The sequence below is a fragment of the Carcharodon carcharias genome, chromosome 30 (assembly GCF_017639515.1).
Source record: "Carcharodon carcharias isolate sCarCar2 chromosome 30, sCarCar2.pri, whole genome shotgun sequence".
In the NCBI taxonomy this organism is placed as follows: domain Eukaryota; kingdom Metazoa; phylum Chordata; class Chondrichthyes; order Lamniformes; family Lamnidae; genus Carcharodon; species Carcharodon carcharias.
Window position 1 is genome coordinate 5732573 of NC_054496.1, and position 18856 is coordinate 5751428.

An 18856-nucleotide genomic window follows, 5' to 3' on the forward strand; every position below is an offset into this window, starting at 1 on the left:
ATATGTAATTTCATTAACTTAAACTTCCAGAAAATTCCAGAAAAAGACATTTCAAAACAACTTACATTAAAAAAAAATCTTTAACCCGGTAAAGGTGCTTCACAGCATTATTGAACAAAATTTGACAAAACTTCAAAATAATATTGTAAGGAGCATCATAAAGATTTAGGGATGGAATTTGAGCTAGTACTTCCTGGTGACACTCAGATGAATAAAAACTAAAAGCAGTCAGGATGCTAGCATTCCACTTAATAAAAGGTATTTATTGGAAGAAATATTACAACATATAAAAACTACAAGTTTATTAAACATATGAATTACCACTGCAGAAAGTGGGCAATTATTCAAATACTGTGCATTTTAAAACCACGTTAAAATCCACAATGCATGACAGCACTGCACAATCGAGAAAAATGTTCATTAACTAAAAACAATGTTACATCTTCATTGGCAACTCCATGCCAGCCAGTTAAAAAGGACATTGTTTCACTGAATATTCACAGGGATATTTCTGCCTTCAATCTAGTGCGTGAAGGTTCCGTGGGAACATCAAGCTCAAGGAGATGAGAATCAGTCAGTAGTGTCCATGATCTCTACTTTGATAGGCTCTATTAGAAAAAAAGTGATTGAGAACAGAGCAACTGTTAACATTTAACCACTTTACCTCGTAACTTTTTCCTCTCCCTATACACCCATCCCATCCATCCCGTAACAGCCTCAGGCATTTCAAAGATACAAAATCACACTGCTTTGGACATTTCAAGCCAGTTACCTGTGTTCTTTTTCTTCTTGTCAACCATACACATTTTAATTTCCAGGCCAATTGCTTTAGCCAGAGGAGGTGGTACTGCATTGCCAACCTGTTTTTAAAAAATGAGTTGGAAAAGACTTATAGACTTGCCACATAAAAATAAAAACTGCAGTTTCAGTAGATTTAACAGCAACATGGCTTGTGCATGTTGTGACTACCTTGTTTAAAACCTCCTCCACCATAGAGAATGCAAAAGGTACCTGCTGCCACTGACCAGGAGGCAGGCTCACTCCAACATAAATCCATCCGCCTATTACCAAGGCAGCCAGACATCTTACTTAGCCTCTGCCAATGACAAGATCATTCCCACTGATCTAGCATGCTGGCAAGAACTAGAAAAAGCTTCAGATTTAACCCAGAAAATGTCAACAGTGCTGCTTATTTCCTGCCACTGGTACAAATATGCAAACATTCCTACAGGATGATGTACCAGAAATTAAGCAGTTGTCAGTGTGAAGCTAACAGCCTCAGTAGGGTAAATGCTGCATTATGAGCTGTTCTGATGCACTGAATCTACAGCATTTAATTATCCAAGCTATCCAGCAATAATTTTTTCAACCCCAGATTAATAAATTTGAAAAACACTTACCTGTCTGTGCTTATCCAAAATGTTTCCAAATAGCCTGTATGTATCTGGGAATCCCTGAGAGCGTGCACACTCTCGCACACTCACTACACGGTGCTGTTCAGGATGTAGCACACGGCCCTAGAACACAGAAAACCAACATTAGATTCCATCAAAAATATTTAGCTTTTGTCCCTCCAATTTTTCCTTCCTCTTCTCTGCCCATCACACTGAGAAATGGTTTCAGATAACCAAAAGCTCTCTGCTGCTCTCAAGGGGCCAGCCCATGTTGGTAGGTTATTAGAACAAAGAACACCATAGCTGAGCCTATTCTTTATCAAATAACATGCGCACGTGCACCTTGCAGCAGGAGGGAGTCAACGTGACAAGGAGTCTGGACTAATATTCTCCTTCCCAGAAGTCAAACTGTAGCTGAAATCAAACACTAGAGACTAGTTGGTCAGTATAAAACACTAGGTGCTGCCTTTACCCACTCAGCCAAAGAAGCTCAATAAGTTCATTTTAAGGAAGTTGATCGGGTGTAAAAACAAAGTATAATCCAGATTTCAATGCAAGTTAAATTGCTGCATGTGGTGTTTGAGCAGAAGGCTTGATTTACCTGTTTCCCCATAGGTTCAGGATTGGTGACTGTTGTACTGAAAAATCCATCCCATTCCAGCCTACCATATAGGCCAGCCCAGTGATTGTGCCTGTTTCCAGTGTGGGGTAGGCACCAAGGAATGAGTGTGTTGAACTGTCGATCAGCTGACTCACATTGTTTACCTGCAAAACAAAACGGGAGTTAGAGTGGGCCTAGCTTTCATAATTCTGTGGTGTGGAGGATAACATGCAGGGAGCAAGAGAGAGATACTAATACAAAGTAATTTAAACACAAACTGCAACATTTAAAGTTCTTGAAGATTATTTTTAAAAATCTACTTGTAACAACCATTAAATTCAGACCCAGGAGATAGTGGGGCAATAGACTAAACAAATGGAAAATTTAAAACCCTATCAATATTTTTGCAGAATTTAGCTTGGAAAAATCTGCACCTCAAATTTAAGTCAGGATGCGGATAAGGATGGCAATTATGAAAATAAACCCCATAACGCGTTACTTTCACTGTCTTAGAAAGCTGTTATTGGTGATTGCTCTCCTTTATGCCTTACGCCACCCATTATAATCTACAGCATCACAATTTAAATACCAAGCCCATGCCCCTTCCTTGGTCACCATCATAGGCTGAACCACACTGTCCGTGTCCTATCTGATCTGGAGCTGAGCTTTCAACCCTAATCTGTCCAATCGCAAATACAACCTCCTTATCTCTTCATAACATCCAAGATCTTGACATCTTTCCTAAAGTGTGATGCCCAGAATTGAAAACAATACTCTAGCTGAGGTCTAACCAGATTTAGAAAAGGTTCAGCTTAACAAAGACATGCCTATATTCATAAAGCTGAGAACCCAGTGTGCTTTTGACAGCTTTATCAAACTGCCCACTGCCTTCAGAGTTTTGAGCATGTGAACTCCTGAGCTCTCTCTGCTTCTACAACCTCTTTATAATTGTACCATTTAGTTTATATTGCCTCATTCTTCAAAATGCATCAAGGTACTAACACACACATGACCGTAAACAGATAGATTCTTTCATCTTCCACTCACCTTCCGCACAAGAGCACACTCCACGCAGAGCGCCAGCGCTGCTATGCCCGTTCTTTTTGTCATGATGCGTGTACCTCAGTTTTTTGGTCGTGGTCCCATCTGAAAGGCGCACCTCAATGTTGGGAAGATCACGCCAGTCTGAACCTGGAGCAAGGGGGATGTGTCGCATTCTGCCTGCCACTAAGGCACTCATATCCTGCAGAGAGAGAGAGAGAGAGAGAGATGGGATAATTGAGAGGATGCGGTTCAGAAGAAAGAAAATGTGTGTAAATTTTAAAGTCTAGAGAGCCAGTAAAGGCAGACAGTAGAACCTCATATATAAAATAATAACAGAAGTGAACTGAACCCAGAATATTACTTTAAGCCTTAAATTGGCATGAACGAACAGTATATTTAAAAGCAGTCCAAATGATGTGTTTATTGAAAGGATGATAAATGTTTGTGGATTAATCTGTCAAGTAAAGCAATGAAGTCCATGAATAAGAGATGCTAAACCAGGTGAATTGGAAAACTGGACTGATTAGTATTGTTCTCTGACTTTGTATCCTTTGTGCTCGATCTGCAATGATTGCTGCTTCAGCTAACCTCCATAAGAACAGTAGACCATTCAACTCCCGAGCCTGCTGCACCATTCAATAAGATCATGGCTGATCATTTGTGACAAATCTGAGTTAGTTACAAAAGCTTCCCTACCTTGCAAACGTGATCCCGCAGAATGGGCTGGTACTGTGTGCCCCGAATCTGTCGCTGGAACCAGGACTGTGGTTCACCATTATACGAGATTTCCAATGCAGAGGCTCCATTGCGGATTTCAGGAAGATCAGACATGGTATCCCTTACTGTGATGGTCCTGTATGGAGCAGACTTCGTCCTTTGGAAGATTTAATATATATTTTTTTTAAAGAAGGTCTACCTCCAAATATTACTTCACATTAGCTATAAGTTAGAAAGAACTCCATATAGCTCAGTAACTGCACCACCCAGTATATTACTGAGTCAAACCAACCAGAGGGGTTCTAGGTTCAACCAGCCAGTGGCAAGTTAGTTGCCTTCAGTCAAAGAACATGGAGTTAAATTAAGTATCAGTTAACACAGTGGCTACTGTGTGGTGGCAAACACTTGCAGTGTAGAAATAAAAATTAATGTTAGTGCACTATATTTTAAAAAAAAGGTTAATTTTCTTCTCTTGGGGAGGAAAGATAAAAAGTTAAAGTAAAATAAACAAGTTATTCTTGTAAAGAAAAAAGTTTGGCCAAGGTTCTTTAAGTAATATGCAGTCACAAAATTGCACCTGAATTTATGCAGAGATTAGTTGAGCCTCACAAACAAGTGGCCTGTGCTGAGTTAACTGATCTCAGCTGGGAAGCTACAATTGGCTCAGTAGCCCAGGTTTAGTGAAAGAGAATGGGAATAAGAAGACCTCCTGTTCTCTGGTCAACCTTGCTGAAAAAGTGCATGGATACACTCCAATATGATGGTAATGCCAATTGTGGTTGAATAGCCTGTTATGGTCAAGACTAGTGAAAATAGCCAGTTTGGTGAATTATTAGAGGGCAACGGGCACCAACAACAACCAAAGCCTGATAACTGTCCATGACTTTGGGAGAGGGAGAAAATAGGGTCAGAGAAAGTGAAAATCCTGTGCAGCAATTTTTTACCTGGTGACATTGCTGACAAACTTCTTATCATCCACAGCCACACTGAGTTGGCAGGCCCTTGGTGCAAATACATGTAAAGGCTCTGGGAACAGTGGCAACTTCTCTCCAGGGGCTGCAGCCAGAATGATAGCTCGCCGGCGGGTCTGGGCTACTCCATACTGACCAGCCTGAGAATAAAACATGTTAAATTCAGAAAGGGAAATGCCAGTTTGTTTTCAGAAAAGGTAAAAGAGAAGCACTTTAAACAGTTACTTAAAAAAACTTCAGAAGCAGTCACCTGCCTCGTCTCAGCTTCATCTCTTTTCACCCACTGTATTGACTGAACTGGAACTAAACCCATGGTACAGTTCAAGACCAGCAGCATCGCTGTGTAACATTAAAAAGTGAGTAAGCTGGCAAAGGCACTGCTCAACATAGCCCTGAGGCCTACAGACCAAACAGTTCCAAACCTGATCCTGTGTCTAGTTACCCAATTCTACACAGGACAGTGGTAGCAATGGCCACCACATGCCAGGATTGGGGAAAGTCTGGTAATAGTGGCTCAATCTCCTATCACGTTCTCCCTAGGTGAGCAAGCTGCAGATACTGTTTAGACTTATGGGAGCTTCTGGCACTGGAGGACATTACCTTATAGAAGAGTCAGGGCTCTCAGAAGAGGGGAGGAACAAAGTGCAATAACTAATTTCACAGACAAATCTTTCCAACAGTGCATCAATACATACTTCAGATTAATAAACCATTCTATTTAGTGACCTTTAAACGTCGAGAAAACACAAATTAATCAAAGTCTTGTTTGATTTTCACACTGTCTAGTATGTGTTGAGAATTTAAGAAATAAAAAAGAAAAAAAAAATCACTGACCACCTTTGCACAAAACGCATTCTGCTGGGAGATATGCACATACACCTGCTGCAAATCAAGAGTAGCACCAACTCACCTGTAACACACCGAACGTGCACTGATAACCCATTCGCACCAGACACCGAAGGGTCAGCTTCAGAACCATGGAGCGCTTGAATGATACAAAGTTCCTCACGTTCTCCAAGAGGAAAAACCTGGGCCGGTAATAGTCACAATAGCTGCAATGTAAATAAATACAAGTGATTGAAATTTGCGCACAAGGTACCTGAGAACAGCATGTGCAATCAACAAAATATTTTTGTTGTTATTTCCAAAGCTCTTGTAGTTACGAAGATAGAAAAGTAGAATCAGACATTAGCAAACTCTGATTTCTAGAGCAGTATAAGGCTGAGGCTCAAGATAAGGAAACAGCCAGTGTGAATTTCTGAAGCGACATATTCTACAGTCAGCTCCAAGTGTTCCAGCAAGATCAATTCAAATTCAATGAGTGCTCCAGTCATCGAAGCTGCTGGAGGAACAGTCTGTCCGAGCGACAGGTTAAGGAAGTTCAGTTTGCTTTTCCATCAAATACTTTGCCTGCCTACAATCCAACCCCCACCGCCCCCACAGCACCACTCCCCCCTTGCAACAACTTGTTGCTGCCTATAAAATCCAAACAAGACTCTGATCATGATTTCTGTGCCACGATGCTAAATGAGAATGCTTCTCTTATATACTCAATCAGCAGACAAAGCAGACCACCCAATCAAGTGTTACACCAGAAAAGAATTGCTAAATTTCAGTGACCTCCCCACTGACCTGAGATAAGAGACAACGAGGGAGTTCTTGAATTTGGAGTAAGTGCGGGAATTGAAGCGATTCATTCCACTAAAGCCTTGGCATGGGGGCCCGCCACAGAGCAACTCAACGTCACCCTTCTGTGGCAGCTTCTGCCCAAGGGAATTGGTCTTCTCCCCGGCCATGACAAGTTTTAGGAGAACGTTGCAGTCCTCTGTGAATACAGTAGCACCTGGATTGTTCAAGCGGAATGCCTGGGCTGCTGGATCCCACATCTCAATAGCCCATAGAGTCTCCGAAATACCTGTGGAAGAGCAGAGTTAATTTGCACGCTACCAATTTGAATCTTGCAGCACATCAGGCTGCCATTTGGCCCATCATGCCTATAATGGCTCTTTGAAAGAGGTATAATTTAAAAAAAAATCTTCACTGATTTCTGACATACATTAAAACATTGTAATCAGTGCCCATTATTGGCATAGTAAGCTACTTTTGTTATATTAAGTGAATTCTATGTAACTAAATAATATAAGAATCCTCTCCATAAACAAAGTTACAACCGAATTGCCTGAAGGAATTTATGCATTTCCATTCAAAGTTCCCCCAAAAAAAAGCCACTGTGTTCAGCAATTTGAATTTGGAAAGCCCTCCCACCTGGTGAATCAATCCTAAATCCATCATTGAGGAATCAAAGCTCCAATGCTTCTTAAATTGTCAGGCCTGCCAAGATGAAATGGCCAAGTACAAATGACAGAGAAATGCAATTGAAAGAGTGGCTTACAGGAAGGGCAGGTCACAGGGAGTGCATGGGCCAGATAGCCAGAACTGGAGGAGTGCTGGACACTTGTGTACACATGTGTAACAATTCAGGAGATTATACCGACCATAAAAAAGATGCCAAGGAACTTATGCCAGGAATACCACATTCAATTTTCTAATTTTTCTTGATGAAACACTGCATCAAATGTGCAGTTTTCCAAATCCATCAGGTTCTCTAACTAGAGTCCAATTTCTCAGGCTACTCATTTGGTTAATAGGAAGTCTCTTTCCCCCACAAACTAACCTGCCTGATGGAATCCTTCGGAGAGCCCCCCACAACCCGAGAAAACATCAAGGCTGCGCAGTTTTTCCAATTTGTCATCTGTAATTGCTGGCTCAGTTTGCTCAGGTTCAGCTGTAGATTTCCCCTTTCCTTTTCCTGCAAGCAAAGAAAAAGCATTAAAGCTACAAAACACTCCCTTCACCAAACCCCAAATAAAAGTCTCAACCAACCCTGGTTTCACAATACATTCAAATCTGTACAAGAACAGACTTCTCTCAAATCTATTTATTTTTACTAGGATTTATTCATTGACCAAGTGGCCGTTCTTAGCGTGTGAGCTCACAAAAGTATTGTCAGGCTATTCGATCACAGAACTATTAAAACCTCATGAAGCATCAGACAAACATGACAATTTTTCTACAACATCCACACACTTTTTTCCAACAGAACTGCAGTGGAAACTGGTAAGGAGCAGACGATTTGGCAGATTTTGTGCTACTCTAGCCCAAGTGTACATCAACTAATTGCCATTCGAAATTTAACATCTGATTAGATTAGTTAGCTCAGCATAGATCGAGGATCAAACCTGGACACTCTAATCTGTCACATGCTATCTTTACCATTGCAGCCACTTCTAAAAGCATGTTTACTGCTAATTTAGTAACACCACAATGACCAGCAACTTCCAAACACCATTTACCTTTGCCTTTCCCTTTCCCCTTGCCTTTGTTTCCTGAGCTGCGGGCACGATTTGGCGGATCTTCATAACTTTTTAACTTTGCATTGTAAGCCTGTGAATTAAAGAGAAGAGACAGTTTAGGGATCTTAATAGAACTCCCATGCAAAAAATTGTTTGGTATTCCAAGTTTATCAAAAATATCTTACAGCCATATCAGTCTAGCATCCATTCCATACCTTGAATGCACTTGACTCCTCCACCTTCGAATCAACCAAGTTACTCACTTGCAAATTTTCAGCACAGAAAACAATGCTAAAACCATGCAAATGAATTGTATGATGTGGTAGTTTGCCACACAAACTAGACATGCCCAGGCTTTGATCCCACCTCCCAGCCGAGTCAGTGCTGAATTAGAAGTCTGAGCCAAACCATTAGTGGGGTCACAGTCTCCCTGGACTACGTAGATAAGTTGTCTCAGTATCTTGGTGATCAGCACCCTCTATTGGAAAGAGATTTTTTGGGGATATGGAAAGAAAGACTTGCATTTCTATAGCACTCTTCATGTCCTCAGGATGTCCCAAAGCATTTTACAGTTAATTAAGTCCTTTTGAAATTTAGCCACTGCTGTAATGTAGGAAACACAACAGCAAGTTTTCAGAAGAGCAATGAAATAAATGATCGTCATTTTCTTTTAAAAAAAATATTTTGGCTGAGGGGTAAATATTGTCCAGAACAATGTGGACAACTCCCCTGCTCTTCTTTGAACGGTGCCATGAGGTCTTTTACATGCACCTGAGAAAACAGACAAGGCCTCAGTTTAGCTTCTCAAATTAAAGTCAGCTAGTGACAGAAAGTACTTGTCTGCGTCACTGAGAACTCAGCCCTATGAGAAGGAAACTGTTTATAAGTATGTTACTAAGTTTCTGCTTATTTAAATCGTATGAATAGTGCATTCCAACATCACTCTCAACAACCAGTTCACATTTAAAGATGGCATTTGGAGCAGGTGGCAGAAGAACTCTATCCACATCCATTTGAAAGTGAATTATAATCAATTCTGGTATAGATTATATAACGTGGTTGTTTATAATGGTCTAACCTCTAGGAAATAGAATCTGTCAGACCCTCCAGCAGAATACTCCTGAATGGACACAGTGAGATCTTCCCCATACTCCACAGTACAGCGTCCCTGAACATCTTTGAAGTCCACAATCACTTCTTCGTCACTCCAGTACAACAAATTGATATCAGTGTGGTAACTGGCTTTAAGACCCTTGTGTGTGTTCTCAGCTCTGGAAGAAACAATTCCAATCAGTGGCAGCAGGAAAAAGCACATCTCAAACTGTCCAAGCATCGCAAAATGGAACTCTTGACAAAACCAGGCTTGTCAAGAAGATCAAGAAGTTGAAACATGCATTTAGTCACAAAATTAAATTTCCTAGATTTGGAATGTCAGCTTGGATCAGTTGGTAGCGCTGACCACATAAATAGAGAACAATCTAGACTGACACTCTAGAGCAGTACTGATCTAGTACTGCTATCCTAAGACATTAATCCAAGGCCTCAAACTATCTGTTCAGACAGAGACTGCAGATCCCAAGGCACTATTCAAAGAGTAGGCGTTCTCCTTGTGTCCAAGCTAATATTTCTCCCATAACCGACACCAGCAAAACTGATTAACCAGTTGTTCATTTCAATCTGTTTTTTTAGACTCTTACTATATAAATAATGGCTTCTATATTTCCAAACATAAAAGCCCTCACACATCAAAAGAAATACTTGGATACATTCTAGACTCTCTGGCTAGAGAAACTAGAACTTTGGGGTATTGTCTCAAGATAAGAGGTCAGCCATTTAGGACTGAGATGAGAAATTTCAGAGCTCAGAGGGTTGTGAATCTTTGGAATTCTCTACTGAAGAGCTGTGATGTTCAGTTGAGTATGTTCAAGATTGGCTCGATTGATTATTGAGCACTGAGGGAGTCAAAGGATATGGGACGTAAGGAAAATGGGGCTAATATCTAGTTCAGCTGTGATATCATTGAATAGTGGAACAGGTTCAACCGGCTGTTTAGCCTACCCCTGCTCTTATTTATGTTATTGGATTTGTTAAAAAGTTATGTATTCCTACCTTCCTATGCTTAGAAATGGGCAAACAGCCTGCTCCTGGGCAAGTGCAAAAATATAACTACCTCTAGCCAGGATAAATTGGAAAGTTCAGATATAAACCAACCTCTGCAGTGCCACATCAGGATTATCATTGATTATTTATCAATTGATGAAGGAACAAGAACATATATTACTAGAGTGAGACAGTTAACATTTGTTGCAGCGGGCATCTTGAGATCCTACTCACCTATAGAACTTATTGATACGCAGTTTAATATCTGCTTCGTTGGGTTTGCCATTGCTACGCTTATGACAGAAGATTTCTTGAATGCGGCCAATTCGGAATGGATCAGGTGCATCCAGGTTGCTGCCTTTGATATAATCAGAGGATTTACGGTAATATTCAGGATAAAGGTCTTCATTCACGTCATCTTTCTTTATTGGTCGCTTGCCAGGGCTGGATGGTTTCACACTGAAGACAAGACATCCAAGAATAGAAAATTATCGGCGAGCCAGACTGAGAACGATCTCTTCAAATTAATCTGAACCTCTCAATTTTCAGCACGAATTTCTTCCTTTTTTCTTGTTTCATCCATCTTTCATCTACTGTCTAATGAAACAAACCAGCTAATGACTCAGAATGTCTCTAAATTCACCATCTACACATCTCAGAACATTAAGAACTGCACTTGAATATGTTTGAGAAATACTTGGAAAAGTTGCTAGGCTGAAAAACAATGGAGTGATTCATTTGAACGCTCATGGCCCTCTAACGTGTCACCCTGTGCCCTTTAACGTGTCGTGTCATCTTTGACAAATTTCTCTGCTTCTCCTCCTGAAATCTCTGACTTGCTGACAGTAAAGCTCCAGCTACCCAAGTGGCCAAGACTAACTCCAGTCAGCACAGATTGGAGATTGAATCTGAACTTCTTGGTACAAGCTTGGAACTACGCAAAAAGTGTAATTTATTAATTGAATTCTTAATTATATTAGGTCAGGTTGTAAAAAAAGTGTGTAAAAAAAAAAAACCGGGTCTAGGAATCATCCCAACCTGTTAGGCTAGCTTTCTGAAAAGTTTAGTCCTATCTCAAACCATTTACAATTAGAAGGCACAACTTTTCACCAGTTTATACTTTCTGATTTGAAAATACAAGACTTTATTGTTCGGAAATACAAACCTCACCTTGAAGTGAATTGCTCCTTTACTGAAAAGACTGTCATTACCCAGACCTCTGTACTATCTGGGTAGTGAAATAACCTCTTCCAGTGCTGATGAGTAGTGCTGTCACAAATATGCATCCAGTGCAGAACTGATACGGTCAGGAAATTATTACCTGAAGGAAAATGCATCTTGTAGCATGTAAACACCATCTCCAACTCTATACTGAGTTCCATTCTTAGAAGCCAACGAGTAGAAAACCTTAGAGTCGTCTTTCATGTCTAGTGCTTCTAGGACCCGTGGCATCTCTTGTTGCCTGATTTCAGCTAATCGAGCACAGCTGTCACAGAATCTAGAAAACCAGCAGCCCAAAAGACTCGGTTAAGGTGACACAGTATTCAATGTTAAAAATTCAATGTTGCAGAACATCTTCAAGCTGAATCACTGAAACAAAAGTAAAGACTTTTATAGACAGGTCCCCTAAATTGGGGTCAACAATTTAAATGTGGAATATATGAAATAAAAAGTAATTTAAAAAAAAATTCTAAAAAAGAGAGAAAAAGTGAAGAAAATGTTACTTATTAATTGCAAAATTAAGTGCATTATTCAGGAAATACAAGTCATTCACATGGGAGAGCTAATAGGATTGCTGTACTATTACAGATGCTGGATAAACTAATACTGGCCTCTTCATTATCCAGATATGTTCTGCTCTAAAATATCAATTTTCTGAACTGTACCCATCTTCTGAATTGAACAACAAAAGGAATCCTGTACACGTCCAAGTGGCACATAAACAAGAGCTGAAGAGTGCTTTGATCAACACCTCCAGCATTAGGAAGGACAAACCTGTTGAAACTTGTGATTATGATGTTACCCAATGGACATCAGATGCAAGTGAGTACATTAGAATGAAAAAACTGGAACTGCAGTGGGAGTTATTAAGAATCTCTGGCTCTATATTCCAATACATAATTGATTTATGTAGTCCAATTTACCAACAAACTCTTCCTTTCAAATCACGTGTTTGCCATTTCCTCCTCAGTTCCTTGGCTATTTAAAAAACAAAACCCTATCTTGGAGAATCATCTTTTCACACTGGGCCTAATGGTTTTTCTGTATTCAAACTCAATAACAGGGGTTTGAGAGGTACGAGATGGTTTCAATTTCCAACGACTAATTAGCCACAAACGATGGTCTGGAAAGCTGTCTCCAAACCTCCAAATGAACATTACTGGTCTTTACTCACTTGTGTTTATTCTCCTCAGTTGGTTCACAGTTTGAAGGAGTCTGGAATCGTGAATATTCTGGGTCATACCACATCTGGTAGAAGTAGGTCTTCCCATCATCTTCAACCATCTTCAGCTCAAAATTGTCATCCATTCCACCCTGAGAAGCACGAAAACACAATGCTCGCTTCATATTCCATACAAATATAACTTGAAGTATATTTACAAAAAAGGTCATAATACAGGGTGGTGGAGCTTGGAGGATTGTTGCATGTTTCAAATAGCAGGGTGGGACTCATCTGTCTGATTAGTCTGTCAAAACAAGCTTGTTTTTTGTTTAAAAAATGTGAAATCCAGAATTTTCAAAAATGGTGTTTTTTTTAAATTCCACCATTTTACTTTAAATTACAGGTAATTTAAATTAAGCAACTTTGATTTAAGAGAAGACACAGGAAGAGGCAAAAATTCCAATTCTTCATCAGTACCCCACCAGTGAATGCAAGGACACCTCCCCGGAGTCTAACAGCTTATCGATCGCTGATCGAGATTTATGCTTAAATGGCTTAGATTTGGTACTGGAACATAAGAGTGTAGGAGTAGGTCATAATGCCCCTTGAGCGTGCTTTGTCATTCAGTACGATCATGGCTGATCTTCTGCCTCAACTCTTTAGTGCCAAAAAATATCCGCTTTCCTTAATATTTAACAGGCACCTTGATGTTATTCTGATGAAAGGGCACAGACCTGAAACTATAAACTGGGTTTCTCTCTCCACAGATGCTGCCAGGCCTGAGTACTTCCAGCATTTTTTGTTTTGTCAGATTTCCAGTATCTGGAGTATTTTGCTTTTGTGTTAATACTTGATCTTGCACAGAAGTTTCAGAAAGCAGAGCATGATTTTAAAAAGTTCAGGATTAGGATCATCAGGAACATGAGAGAAACATGTTTTATGCTGACGTAGAGCATGTCGTAGATGGAGAAGGTAAATGTAGTGTGATTTTAGCCGAGCCCTGTATATTCAATGCACAACCTTCAAGCTTGCTCATGTTTATGTGCCAAAAGCAGGAGACAAATCAAACTGTACTTTCACTTGGAGTCCACATAGGAGTCAGTTTGCATGAGTGAGTTTGAAAATCCAACCCTTGACACAACAAGTATTTCCTTTACACGTTATTATTACACCAGCAATGAGATTTATGAGGAACTCAATTTTTAAAGTGTTTCACTGTATGAAAAGAACAGTTAGATGAAGTTAACAGATACATTTTCAGTTAAAAAACTTCCTCACCTCTAGTGCCCAGTTCTCTGAAGCAGTCTTGTAGATGACCTTAACTTTACTATCTACATAAGATAGCTGCATGTCTTCGCACTCATCTACCAGAAAGAGTTCAAGGGGATCTGAAGTCTCGCCCAACACTGTGTCAGTGCCACGACAAAACCAATTTGCATGGAACATCTTCCCATTATTGTCTTCCCACATGGATGTGATTCTGCAAAACAAGCATAAAATTATACAGCTAATCACAAAAAAAGTGGTTTATTTTGAGGATCTCTGATACTATTCAACAGGAGTCAATCTCATCATATACAGAATCCAGCTATTGCAAAGCAAAAACTGTTCTGTCAGCCAAGTACAATAATTATATGCTGTAATTTAATAATGAAGCTGGAGAGCAGGCAATGCCCTTACCCAGTGACAAATGCGAATAAAATCCAAAGTATATTCTTGAACATAACTGTTTCAAAGAAACAGATTTGAAGCCATATAATTCCAACATGTGTAATCCCATGGTGATTAGTGTTGTTAATAACATGGTTCTGTTTAGAACAATATGCCAAACATTGTTACATGAAAACTAGCATTTACCAATCTGAATTTTAAAATACTCCAGCACGTCTATTCATTTGTAATATCCATCTTGAATGCATCATAAAGCTGCCAAAAAATGACTTCATCATCTAATTCATAATTTCATCACAAGCTGAATTACTATCCTTAACCAACTGAGGTCAGCAGAAAGTCTGACTCAAGAACATGCTGACAGACCAACAATGTGACATCAGAGTATTCTGAAACCAAGCTCTAGGGTTTTCAGTAGTTTAAAAAATACTGATTTACAAACTTTTCTTTGCAAGGGATCTCCCAGAACATTGATGTACTTCAGGGTCCCCCAGCTTTGCAACATACGCAGCTCTCTCTGCCCCATCCTTATACAACAATTGAATCGTGCTAATGAACAAAAGCACACATACTAAAACGTTCATTTAATAGCTGTGAACAAATTCAAAAAGGAAACTAAGAGGATGGGGGTGTGAAATCTGGTGACCTCAAATTTCCTTTGGGAAAATTTGTTACAAAAACCTACAGCTTAAAAAAGTACCAACCTCGCTAAATAAAGGGGTTTGCTAGGATCATCAGGGCTGACGGCTACACAATCATTGATCTCCAGAATTTCGTCGTCTACAGATACCTTCTGGTAATAGGTTTTCTTTCCATCAGCCTGAAAAGAAACAAGCATTAGACACTGAGGTTTACTCTGTTTAAAGTGATGATGCAAACTATTCGTGTTTTGAAATTGATTACCATTAATTATACTGAACAATTATACTGAAATGAAACTTATGTTTAAAAGTGCATTCAGGAAGTTATACTGGTTACAGCAGTGGAAGAGTCCACCATTCCCCAAAGTGACAAAATAATGAGCTGAGGTTAGATGTCATGTCAGAAGGATTTACATGAGTGAGTGTGAGTGTGGCATTTCATAAAGCTATCCAGTTAAAACAGCAAAACTTCCCTTTAAAACATGATTATAGCTATTGGCATTCTAAAAGTCTACACAAGTTTGTAAACTCTTTGATATATTAACATTTACAATGTTAATCATCATAGGATGTTTCACTAAAGTACTGAGTAATGGTAGGCTGCTGTTAACCAAGACGTGGCTTTGAGCCAAAAATAATTCTGCTACCATTGTGAATTCTGTGAAGGTGAATGTTTAATTTTGATACCCAGTGTCAGCAACAAGCAGTTTTAGGTTAACTTTACTATGGCTGGATTACAGAGTAAGCTCCCTTCATTTTGCTGCAATATAGAAGTACAGGTTACCGCGCTAACATGCCACTTTAGTTTCTCACATCAGCCATCCTTTGACCAAGGTTGCTAAAGTATAGCTGAATTAATTATGAGTGCTTTCACACCAGACTTCACTCCAGGTTGAACTCAAATCCAGGTGACAGAATGCAAATAAACAGCAGCCATCAAAGATTCAAGCCCCTCCCTCAACACTTAACCTAGATTGAGACCACCTGGAGCTGAGAGATCTGTTGCATTGTCCAATGTGCCATCCATTGGGTGATCCAATAAAACAATGCTCCATATACCTCTTAGTGGTTCAGATGGATCCCACAGTACAAATCAGAAGTGCAGGGAATTACCAGCACTCTGGTCAACATTCTTCCCTTAACCAGCATCACCAAATAAAAAATTACTTGCTCATTCACATGCTTGCTTTTGGTGGGACTGTTTGTTGTCATTCTGTGCATAAATGACTGAAGTTCTAAATAAGTCATTACCTGAAGCACTTTGGGGATATTTCAAGGTCATAAGGTGTGACTGAACTCAAAATTCCTCGTTGGCTTAATCTGAACTGCCCAGTGAAGCAGAGAAATTCCTCATTTGAAAAGACAAGGCTGAGTTTGGAATGTCTGGTGGTTTAGAAACCACCACCTGTTCTGTTTTATATGAAAACAGTGAATTAAATTGTGTTTACCTTGACAGCCTCGCCAATCCAGGAGATGTGGCTCTTAGACTGCTTCTTCTTCCTACCCTGCAGCATTCTTTTGGGAGAAGCTTTGCCAATTATCTCGGAATCATCTTCATCATTTTCATCATCATCAGCCTCCTTCACAGCTAGATTTGGACACCTTCAGAAAAGGAGAGAAAACTTCAGCAACCTGCAATTAATTAGTGTGCACTTTAACAAATAACCAAACAGTGCAATTGGTTTTAAAATTAAGGATTCTTCTTTGTGGTTGGACAAGTTGCACATTTTCTAGATTTAGTACATTTACCACTGGTTTACTTATTTTCCCATTCCATCACTTCCCTCTCACATTGTCTCCAACATTATCACAAAAAGTGCAAAAGCAGCACGAGCATAAATAGAGGACAGAACAGGTGGACTCAGCTTTCAGCCCGCCCGTGCCCTGCAGCAGTGCAGTTTTCTCGAGCTTGTAGAGGCCAGCGATCAAAGTATATTTGGCATTCAGAAGCGCACACAATTTCCATCACCAGGAGTCTACAGAAAAACTGCTTACTCCACATTGTTCTTCCAATTCAGCCTCCATTTAATTACATATAGTACATTATTAAAAGCATGTGTATTTCCTAATGCCCCTGTACAGAAATATATTTCTTGCATTCACACAACAATGCTTTGACATTCTATGATGTAACAAGTTGGTTAAATTTTACCTTCTCTGTAAACAGGCCTGCTTGTTGCGACCAGTACCTCCAAACTTCACCATGTCCTTACAGGCTCTGCATTTTCCACAATCAGGCTGTTGGCAAACCTGTTACAAAACAAAAGTGGCTGAACAAAGACATCACAAGGTGGGCCAACTTGTAAACGGTTATTTTCTTCTACTTCTCCTCCCATGTCCCATTATTAGCCACCGCTTTATATTGTCCTGTTATAGGAACCATCTTTTAATCTTCACAGATTAGCATTACACAGTAATCCAATGCAGTGTGAGAAAGTAATTCACCATCACTCGCACAGGTCACAGGCTACACCATGTGCACCACCCATCTCATCTCCAGGGTGGAAATTCCACAACGGGCACTTCCTTAACTCCAAACATAAACCAAGTAAGTTGTTAACCAGGCTACACCGTTATGTCACCAGACTAGTAACCCAATGGCCTTTTATGGATTACTACTTTAGGTAAGTTTAAAATGCCAGCATGAATTCAGTTTAAATAAATTTGGCATCAGCAAAAAGTAAACATGAAACTGTATATCATCTGATATAACTCACTTGTTAAACAATCCCCTACGCTATAGCTTAAAGAAAAAATACTGTGAACTCCAGTTCACCAACTAAGACCAACTTTTGTTGGTTTTTTTTAAACTTTCCCAAACCTCTGGTTTACCACTAATCTTTATCATTTGTATGTCTTTTCTTTTAATTTGATTCTATCCTTAACTTCCTTGTTGGTTTATCCCCTTTCTAGAATTCTTCTTCCTCACTGGGACATATCTTTGTTGAGAGTCTTGAACTATTTTCTTAAATGTCTGCCACTGTTCATCAACTGCTTTTCTGCTAAAACCCTATTCCAGTCCACTCCAGCCAACTCTGCCCTCATTCCTTTGCAATTACCCTTATTTAAGTTTAGCACAGTTGTTTCCGACCCAAGTTTCTCACTCTTAAATGGAATGCTAAATTCTACCCTATTATTGTAATTGTTTCCTAGGGTATCTTTTATTTGGAGATCATTTATTAAATCTGCCTCATTACACCGTACCAGATCCAAAATAGCCTGATCCTGGTTGGATCCATAACATATTGTTCCAGGAAACTGTCCTGAATACAATATGAATTCTTGCTCTTGGCTACCTCTGCCAATTTGATTTTCCCAATCTATATGAAGATTAAAAAGTCACTCATGATTTAATGCACTGCCTTTTTTACATGCCCTCATTATCTCCTGATTTATTCTCTGTCCTACAGTATAGCTACTGTTCGGGGACACAAAGACTACTCCCCCTTGTTATTTCTTACTTCCACCCATCTGGATTCTACATATATAAAAACAAAAAAACTGTGGATGCTGGAAATCCAAAACAAAAACAAAAACAGAATTACCTGGAAAAACTCAGCAGGTCTGGCAGCATCGGCGGAGAAGAAAAGAGTTGACGTTTCGAGTCCTCATGACCCTTCGACAGAACTTGAGTTCGAGTCCAAGAAAGAGTTGAAATATAAGCTGGTTTAAGGTGTGTGTTTGGGGGGCGGAGAGAGAGAGGTGGAGTGGGGGTGTGGTTGTAGGGACAAACAAGCAATGATAGAAGCAGATCATCAAAAGATGTCAACAACAATAGTACAAAAGAACACATAGGTGTTAAAGTTAAAGTTGGTGATATTATCTAAACGAATGTGCTAATTAAGAATGGATGGTAGGGCACTCAAGGTATAGCTCTAGTGGGGGTGGGGAGAGCATAAAAGATGTAAAAAAAAAAATTTTTTTTTTAATATAATGGAAATAGGTGGGAAAAGGAAAATCTATATAATTTATTGGAAAAAA

At 39.6% G+C, this 18856-nt stretch overlaps 1 protein-coding gene across 1 annotated transcript in view; it reads right to left on the minus strand.

Moving 5' to 3' along the window:
* Positions 1-242: 242 nt before the first annotated feature.
* Positions 243-18856, minus strand: part of dnmt1 (DNA (cytosine-5-)-methyltransferase 1) — a 51945-nt gene continuing 33331 nt past the window's right edge. Inside the window, exons 16-34 of the mRNA XM_041177274.1 lie at positions 17028-17125; positions 16324-16477; positions 14939-15054; positions 13842-14043; positions 12576-12715; positions 11502-11678; positions 10415-10639; positions 9159-9351; positions 8081-8171; positions 7402-7536; positions 6360-6642; positions 5638-5779; positions 4701-4867; positions 3736-3913; positions 3043-3238; positions 1996-2159; positions 1401-1517; positions 773-860; positions 243-608 (exon numbers count right to left, since the gene is read on the minus strand). Of these exons, the coding sequence (XP_041033208.1) occupies positions 571-608; positions 773-860; positions 1401-1517; positions 1996-2159; positions 3043-3238; positions 3736-3913; positions 4701-4867; positions 5638-5779; positions 6360-6642; positions 7402-7536; positions 8081-8171; positions 9159-9351; positions 10415-10639; positions 11502-11678; positions 12576-12715; positions 13842-14043; positions 14939-15054; positions 16324-16477; positions 17028-17125 (2904 nt within the window). The 3' untranslated portion in view covers positions 243-570. The remainder of the gene's footprint in view (positions 609-772; positions 861-1400; positions 1518-1995; positions 2160-3042; positions 3239-3735; positions 3914-4700; positions 4868-5637; positions 5780-6359; positions 6643-7401; positions 7537-8080; positions 8172-9158; positions 9352-10414; positions 10640-11501; positions 11679-12575; positions 12716-13841; positions 14044-14938; positions 15055-16323; positions 16478-17027; positions 17126-18856) is intronic.